Consider the following 9260-nt stretch of genomic DNA (forward strand, 5'->3'; position numbering starts at 1 on the left):
CCATCCCCTGAAGAAGTGTAACCACTTTGTTGGTGAACAGCCCTAGCCAACTAGCCTTGCATAAGAACCACATTGCTGTGAGTTCATGAGTGCAATGGCCCTGTTGTTTCTAGAAGGCCCTTGTTACCCAACACTCCACACCAACCTCTGGCTCTTACAATCTTTCTGTCCCCTCTTCTGTGACATTCCCGGAGCTATGTTAGGAGGGGGATGATATGAAGGACCTATTTTGGGCTGAGTAACTCCACAATTACTCAGGGCCGAGAGCTGCACTAATCTATGGATATAAAGATATGCATTCAGGAGGCTGTTTAATACTAAGTTCATTGAACTGGAGAATCTACTACTATTATTTAAGACATGATATGTATCCCAGGCTGGCCTGGAATTGTGTAGCCAAGGATGACCTTGAACTTCTGATCCTCCTACTTCTACCTTCTCGGTGTTGAGATTCCAGGCACGGGCTACCGTGCCCCATTTATGTAGTTATGAGGATTCGAGCCACAGTTTCAGGTACTCCACCTGAGCTACAGCCCCACCCACCACAGCCACTTTAATCCCCAGGTCCTTAGCTTCTCTCTAATCGGGAAACATTGCTTCCTTCCTCAACACTTGGTCATTTGTTTCTGTCAAATTGTCTTTGCATAGTTTTATTCTCCTTTCAATTCACATGAGTTTTTGTTTCGTTTTGTTTTTTGAGACGACTGTGTAGTTCTAGTTGGCCTGAAACTCTAGTTGGCCTGAAATGTGTCAATCAGGCAGGCCTCGAACTCATTGACATATGCCAGCCTTTGCCTCCTCAGTGCTGGGGTAAACACATTCACCATCATATTCATTGAGTATCGGTTTGTTTTGGGTTTTGTTTTTTAATTAATTAATTAATTTTTATTTTATGTGTTTTGTCTTCATGTATGTCTGTGTGAGGGTGTCAGATCTTGGAGTTATAGATAGATGTGAGCTGCCACGTGGGTGCTGGGAATTGAACCCAGGTCCTCTGGAAGAGCAGTCAGTGCTCTTAAGTGCTGAGCCATCTCCCCAGCCTTTGTTTTATTTTAAAAATAGACCTTTCATGTAGTGTTTGTGACAAATATTTGCCTCAAGTAATGTTTGTGTATTTTGGACAGAGTCTGATTACTTTACCAAAGCTAACCTTGGACTTGAATCATTTTACCACAGCCTACCTAGTATTCGGATTACAGGTGTGCCCGACTGTGCCTAAATCAAAATTAGTCTCTTATATATTAACATGACCCCCCCCCCAGTTTCATTAAAACAACTCGATTTCTGTACCTTTGCGTTTCTTTTATTTCTTTCTTTCTTCTTCTTCTTCTTCTTCTTCTTCTTCTTCTTCTTCTTCTTCTTCTTTTTAATGGTTTTTGTTTTTGTGAGACAGGGTTTCTCTGTGTAGCCCTGGCTGTCCTGGAACTCACTCTGTAGACCAGGCTAGCCTCGAACTCAGAGATCCAACTGCTTCTGCCTCCTGAGTGCTGGGAGTAAAGACTTGTGCCGCCACCACCTGGTTTATCCTTAACATTTCCGGTAGAATCTATCTCTAGGTAGGCCTGGTGGTGTATGTGGGAAGTGGAAACAAAAGGATCAGGACCTAGCCTGGACTGCATGATACCTTTCCAAAAAACAGAACATAAATCAGGCTAATGGTGGTGACATATGCCTAAAATCCCAGTACTTAGGAGACAGAGACAGGAGGATTACTGCTAGCTGGAGACAAGCCTGTTTTACATAGTGAAACCCAGGCCTGTTAGGGTTACATAGCAAGACCCTATCTTTTTTTTTTTTTTTTTTTTTTAAAGATTTATTTATTATGTATACAGCATGTATCCCTGCAGGCCAGAAGAGGGCACCAGATCTCATTACAGATGGTTGTGAGCCACCATGTGGTTGCTGGGAATTGAACTCAGGACCTCTGGAAGAGTAGTCAGTGCTCTTAACCTCTGAGCCATCTCTCCAGCCCAAGACCCTATCTTGATAAATATATAAACAAATAAGAAATCAATAAGAAAATCTGCTTCTAAGCTGGGCAGTGATGGTATATGCCTTTACTCCCAGCACTCATGAGTTAGGCAGATCTCTGAGATAGAATCCAGCTTGTTCTACAGAGTGAGTTCCAGGACAGCCAGGACTATACAAGGAAACCATGTCTCAAAAAAAAAAAAAAAGGTAGAAAGAATGAAAATCTGCTTTTAGTAGATTTTAAAAAATGTGTTGTCCTGAAGTTGTTAAAATACTCTCTGGAAAAAAAAAATCAGAAACCAAACAAAATCCTGATATGCTCTTCATTGGGTACATTTAATCTTCTTTAAAAAAAATAAAAACTCGGCCGGGCGGTGGTGGTGCACGCCTTTAATCCCAGCACTCGGGAGGCAGAGCCAGGCGGATCTCTGTGACTTCGAGGCCATCCTGGACTACCAAGTGAGTCCCAGGAAAGGCGCAAAGCTACACAGAGAAACCCTGTCTCGAAAAACCAGAAAAAAAAAATATAAATAAATAAATAAATAAATAAATAAATAAATAAATAAATAAATAAATACAAATTCACCAGGCGGTGGTGGCGCACGCCTTTAATCCCAGCACTTGGGAGGCAGAGCCAGGTGGATCTCTGTGAGTTCGAGGCCAGCCTGGGCTACAGAGTGAGGTATCTGAGCTTCCGTTGGGTTTAACCAGGGTAGGGGTGAGGAAAACCCAAGTGGGGAGGAAGAAAAAGGTGGGGCCAGCACGAGGATTGGGTAAGATTACAGGAAGACTCTGTGGAGACTCACAACAGTAGGAATAGAGGAGAAAGACACCTTCTCCCTGTCTTTGCCCATCTCAGTCCAAGGAAAGGATGCGTGGCTATTACAGCAGGGGCCACCAGGCATGTTTGTAAGTGCGTGAGCTGGGTGTGGTAGCACACACCTGTAATCCCAGCATTCAGAAGGTGTAGGCAAGTGAATTCTTGCCAAGAAAAACAAAAACAAAAACAAAAACTAACAACAACAACAACAAAGGGTCAGCTGTAGCGGTGCACACATCTATAATTAAGATGCCACCAAGGAGCTGGGTGGTGGTGGCGGCGGCGCACGCCTTTCATCCCAGCACTTAGGAGGCAGAGGCAGGTGGATCTATGAGTTTGAGGATAGCCTGGCCTACATAATGAGTTCCAGGACAGCCAGGGCTACACAGAGAAACTCTGTTTCCAAAATCAAAACCAAAAAAAAAAAAAAAAAAAAGATGTCATGATGTCACCAAGGATCAAGAACTTAAGGTAGGGGGCTGAAGATATGGCTCTGTGGTTATGGTCAGCACTTGCTGACCCTGCAGGGGACCTTGGTTCAGTTTCTAGCACCAAAATGGTGACTCACAACCCCCTGTAGCTCCAGTTTCAGGGGATTTTATTCTCTCTTATGACTTCCATGGACACTGTGCACGCATATGGTTCACACACACATCAAAAGAACTGAGGGCAAGCCGGGCAGTGGTGGCGCACACCTTTAATCCCAGCGCTCGGGAGGCAGAGGCAGACAGATCTGGATCTTTGTGAGTTAGAGGCCAGCCTGGTTTACAGAGTGAGTTCCAGGACATCAGGGCTGTTACATAGAGAAACCTGGAAATCCCGTGTCAAAAAATAAACAAAACAAACAAACAAACAAACAAACAAACAAAAAAGAACTGAGGGCAGGCTTGGGTCATATGGAGAGATCATCTCAGAGACCACCAGGAGAGCTGCAAACTGGAGAATTTCAATAAAAATACTGAAATTCCTACCACATGGGTAGAGACTGCATACAGGTTGGGCTGCTCCAATGTCTGCATTTGCTTCTATGTGGCCAGTGGAGGGAGTCCTCCAGTCAAAGGTCACACTGCAGGCCCATACACCGGGCTACTCCACAGAAGGGTTAGATGCAGAGTATTTAGGTAGGACTGAGAACCCACCCCCAGTTTGCAGGATTACAGGTCCCTGTGTATGTGGTAGAGCTGTGTCCTGGGGTGGAAACAATGCATGAATACAAAGTTCACACATACAGGCCTTCTCTTCCCAAGGTAGTCTGTGATACTGAAAGAGACAGCTCAGGCCAGACAGGCTGCCACCCACTGGGCTCTGATCTCTAGAACACAGAGCTTTCAGGTCTTTAGACCCAAGGCTCTCAGACCCAGGGCCAAGAGCTGTAACACAGGCTGCTGTGGAGGGTTAAGAAATCCCCATACCAGCCGGGCGGTGGTGGCGCACGCCTTTAATCCCAGCACTCGGGAGGCAGAGCCAGGCGGATCTCTGTGACTTCGAGGCCATCCTGGACTACCAAATGAGTCCCAGGAAAGGCGCAAAGCTACACAGAGAAACCCTGTCTCGAAACACCAAAAAAATAAATAAATAAATAAATAAATAAATAAATAAATAAATAAATAAATAAAAAATAAAAAAATGTTCTAGCAACTGGATGTAGTAACATATGCCTTTAAACCCAATACTAGGGAGGCAGAGGCAGACAGGTCTCTGTGGTCTGCCTGGTCTACATAGTGAGTTTCAGGCCCCAACCAGAACTACATAGTGAGACCCTGTCTAAAAATATAAATAAGCCGGGCGGTGGTGGCACATGCCTTTAATCCCAGCACTTGGGAGGCAGAGGCAGGTGAATCTCTGTGAGTTCGAGGCCAGCCTGGGCTACCAAGTGAGTTCCAGGAAAGGCGCAAAGCTACACAGAGAAACCCTGTCTTGAAAAACCAAAAAAAAAAAAAAAAAAAAAAAAAAAAAAAAAAAAAAATCCCCATACCAACTGCCACCGAGATCAGCACGCGCACACACACACACAGAAAAGAACTGGAGAGTAGTGAGCAAGAATGGACAGTGTTGAAAACCCAAAGTTTCTAGAAGACACTTTGATATGCCCATCTCTAGAATTTATTTGCTTATTTATATCCTTATTTTTGGGACAGGATCTCACTACATAGCACCTGTCCATCCTGGAACACACTATGGAAACCAGTCTGACCTCAAACTAACAGAGATCTGCCGACAACACTGACACCTGCTCCATATTTCTGAATTTTAAAATGAAAAGTGTTTAAAGTCTTAGCCTGGCCTGATGGTGCACACCTTTAATCCCAGCACTCAGGAGGCTGAGGCTGGACCACCACAGAGAGTTTGAGGTCAGCCTGGACATTATAGTGAGACTATCTCAAACACACGTACAGAGAATTTAAAAATACCAACCTGGTCTTGGTGGTACAAGCCTATAGTTCCAGCACTCAGGAAGCTGAGACAGGAGGATCACCAGTTAGAGGCCAGCTTATGCTACATGAGGAGACTCCGTCTCAAACAAAATAAAATTTGCCTCATCATCTGACCTGAAGATGGTGATCACCCCTGGAATATATAAGGGGCCCAGGCTACTACAAAGGTCCTATAAGTGGAAATCAGAGAGTCAATGATCCAAGGAGATAAACAACTGCCCAGTGCTGAAGATGGAGAAAGAGGCCATAAGCCAAGGGCCTCAGGTTACCTCTGTGCCTCCCAGGTGGAACTTGCTCCCCTACTAACATCTTTGATGTAGTGAGATATATTTCACTGTTTTGATGTTGGCACAATTAACAAACAGATCTGTTCTGAGTCACCTAGTTTACAGGCACAGTTAATAGAACACCATGCGCTGACAAGTTATAAGTGACTATCCTGAGGGTCACCGTTCCCTGGGTAGCTCTTTGCCCTCCAGTTTAATGATGAACCTGGTTGTGTGGGGTGTAGGCCTGACCTGGAGGCATGCCTGGCCTGAGGCACCCATGTGTTGTCTACCTTCTCAGAAGCCGCTCATGTCCCCTCACACTCCCAAAGGAAAGTCCCTTATTGTTCATCCAAGTCCAGGTTCAGGAATTCAGAGGCCAGGGGGTGGTGAGCAATGTGTGTGGCCAAGGAACTAGGTAGGCTGGAGGAGAGAAGTGACTAATTGAACCGTCTGGGCTCAGCAGCCCTGTGGTTCCTGTAGCTGGTCAGCGAGGCTCCTCTTTTGATCAGTGGAAGCTAGAAGTCAGAATTCTTCCTCAGAAATTCTAGTTATAGACATATAACTTATGTTAAAAATCTAGCATGTTAGTTGAGGGTCACATGCAAGAGGATGGAAAGGCAGCTGTGGTTTTCCTGTACCTTCCACAGAGACATCTTGCCCAGCCACTGCAAGGAGGAACCTAAGGCAATTTCCGAGCATCTCGAAGCAGAAAGAGGCCTTCCCTTGCACAAGCCGGACGCCAGCCAGACCAGGCTCCATAAAGCAGGGGCGGAATGAAACAGCCTCTTCTTACACTGGGTGGTCCGACTTTGAACAAGGGATCTTCTTGGGGTCCCTGACTCATGTGGGGTACCCCAGAGCCTCCATTTGACTGGTGGGCATGCCTGGAGTGCTGCATTAGGGGCTGGAGGCCCCCAAGGTGAGACAGCCTTCTCCAGCTGCTCATGGGCCCTCTGGCTGGTGGATCTTCCTATGAATGACCAGCTGAAACTTCCAGTCAAAGCTGCACCCACAGTCCCGGCAGAAGTGGCGCCTCTGGCCTGCATGGCTCTTGCGGTGGATGACCAGCTGTGACTTCCAGCTGAAGCTGCGCCCGCACTCCACACACACATAGCCCCGAAGGCCAGTGGAGCACCGAATGGCTGGCTCCCGGGACATCTGGGGTGGCCTTTCCAGGCCCAGCCCACGCAAGTGTGTGCGATGGTGGATGACGAAAACAGACTTCCAATCGAAGCTGAGGCCGCACTGCTCACAAGTGTACAGCTTCCGAGGTGCCGGCCTAACCGGAGCTTCCAGCAGTGGTGTGGGAGACAAGCCTGGAGGGTCCTGGCAAGGGCTCCGGCTCCCGCTTGGAGAGGATGTGCAGGCTCGAACTAGCTCTGGACCTGCAATGGCTCCCACTTCCGGGAGATGGCTCCTGAGGGACTCCGGTCCTGCGTGTGGGGTCTCCTGTTTTGGCCTCTGCTCAGACTCAACTTGTATATCTGGCTCTAGCAGCGGCAGGCTTGCTGGGGTGGGGAGAACGTTCATTTGGGGGCTCAGTGACGTGGGTGCTTGCACAGAAGTGTGGGGGTGGGCACCTTCTGGTAGGAAAGAGATGCAGCCAGATGCTGGGCCGCTGCACCGGGAGCCCCAGTGGGGGCTTAGCGCATGCATGCAGGGAAGCACGTGGAGGATGGGGCAGGGAAGACAGAACAGAGAGAGGGCCATCAAACCTCACCCTGGGACACCACTGTGCCGTACTTCTCCAGCATCACGCCCCAGTACAGCTCTTTTTGTGATGAGTCCAACAGGCCCCACTCCTTCTGCAAGGACGCAACCAATCACTGCCTCTCCCACCCGGCCTCACATCCTTATCCACTACCCAGTAGGTGTCAAGTTACCTAGTTTCTATCTGCAACAGGCTAAGGACTAAGTCAGAACTGGCATTTGTGAGTACTGGGTCAGCTTTCCTCTGTCAACTGTCTGTCTTCTCAGTGACCTATCTCTGTGATGGCCAGAAGGACGAAATTGTGGGTAGGTTTTCGACAGAGATACTATGGCTGTCCTCATCCTTCTTATTCTGGTCACTAAACTGTGTACAGGATGTGCTGGAAAAGGCCAGGAGACTACCTGGAATTCAGCCACTTTCTGTCAAGACTGATAAAGAAAATTGAAACCTCCTTGGGGTAAGTAAATTTTTCTTTTGGCCTTTATTGGGGTCTGTATGTGTGAGATTGGGTCTATGTAGCCCAGGCTAGCCTCAAACTCATTGTGTAGCTGAGGATGACTTTAAGCTTCTGATATTCCTGTCTCCACCTCCTGAGTTCTGGGATTACAGGTGAGTGGTACCACACCCAGTTTATGAAGCGCTGGGGATAGAACCTAGGACCTCGTGAATGCTAGGCAGGCACTCCACCAACTGAATTACATTCCCAAAACCTTTATTTATTTAATTTTATTTTTTAAAAAGAGGGTTAAGGAGCCAGGCATGGTGGGGCATACCTTTGATCCCAGTGCTCAGAGGCAGGGGCAGGCATATCTCTGTGAGTTCAAGGCCAGCCTGGTCTACATGGCTAGTTTCAGGACCGTCAGAGCTGTGTAGAGAGATGCTGTCTCAAAGAAAACCAAACCAACCCCAAAAAGGTGGCGGGGGGGGGGGGGGGGGGCCCCGGGGGCAACACTAAGGTTGAGAATGATGAAGAATTTCAAGACTGTGAGGAGGTGAGGAGGCAACAGTGGTGGAGAAATCTCGGGGGCTTTCTGCCAGCTGGTTCAGGCAAGGTCTGAAGAGGGTGAGTTTGGTGGCAGGACAGCGGCCGACCTATAACGGCCTTCCCAAGGACAGAATTACTTGCCTAAAAGATCTACCTTTTTCTCTGTCCTAACGTCTGCCATATAGGTCTTTGGTAGGTTGGGAAAAATAACAGAATTTCTAGGCTGCATCTAGAGGTGATGCTGGCCGGAAGCGAGGACACCAGAGAAGGATCCTAGAGGGGTTTCTTCACTTTGAAGCACCCCTTAACTAGACATTCTATTGAGGAAGCCAAGTGGAGGGGCTCAGAAACAGGGAGAAGCTGGAGAGGACAAGATCCCTCTCCCCTCCACATTAACTATACACACTCAGGTAGCAGGGGCTTTTAACTAAGGTTCTAGGTCACTGTACTTTGAGAAGAGCAGCAGAAAGGACTTGAGGCATGTTCAGGGAGAGTGTCTTGATCTGCTCTCAGGAATGCAGGGATCCTACAGTGCAGTCTCCTCTCCACCTGCACACATAACAGCTGGCCCATAGCCTCTGGGTATTGCAAACCGTTCCAGTAACTGACTTCTCTGGAGGTGAGGAAGCCATGCCCACCAGTTCTGGCCACTCTGGACCAGGCCTGAGACCTGAGGCCTAAATCGTTTCCAATGAGAGACTACCAGTCTAGTCTTCAGCTCTCAGAACCTGCTGGGAGGGAAGGTATTTACTACTCAGGAGTAGTAAGAAAAAACACATGAGTCACTGGCAGGGGATCCTACAAGACCACAGGGCAGAACACAACCACCAGAGACACTCCCCCCTCCTACACCCATGGCCTGCGTTTCCTGCTGGAGGCTGCTTACCTGGATCCTTCCTGGGTGGGAGGATGTGGAGGCAGGTTCCTGGTGTCCAAGATGTCCCTCAGGGGTCTGGGCTGGAAGGAGGGGACTTGGGGATACTGAGAAAGATAGGCAGATGGGAAGGAGTGTCAAGCTGTAATTACTGCATTGATCTTGACCTGCCTCTGCCATGTGACATGGTGGGAG

The 9260-nt window shown here is 47.9% G+C and overlaps 1 protein-coding gene across 1 annotated transcript in view; it reads right to left on the reverse strand.

Moving 5' to 3' along the window:
- Positions 1–6243: 6243 nt before the first annotated feature.
- Znf446 (zinc finger protein 446) overlaps positions 6244–9260 on the reverse strand; it is a 3966-nt gene continuing 949 nt past the window's right edge. Inside the window, exons 3-5 of the mRNA XM_059245287.1 lie at positions 9078–9172; positions 7216–7297; positions 6244–7003 (exon numbers count right to left, since the gene is read on the reverse strand). Of these exons, the coding sequence (XP_059101270.1) occupies positions 6438–7003; positions 7216–7297; positions 9078–9172 (743 nt within the window). The 3' untranslated portion in view covers positions 6244–6437. The remainder of the gene's footprint in view (positions 7004–7215; positions 7298–9077; positions 9173–9260) is intronic.

Source organism: Peromyscus eremicus, chromosome 1 (genome assembly GCF_949786415.1).
Source record: "Peromyscus eremicus chromosome 1, PerEre_H2_v1, whole genome shotgun sequence".
Lineage (NCBI taxonomy): Eukaryota > Metazoa > Chordata > Mammalia > Rodentia > Cricetidae > Peromyscus > Peromyscus eremicus.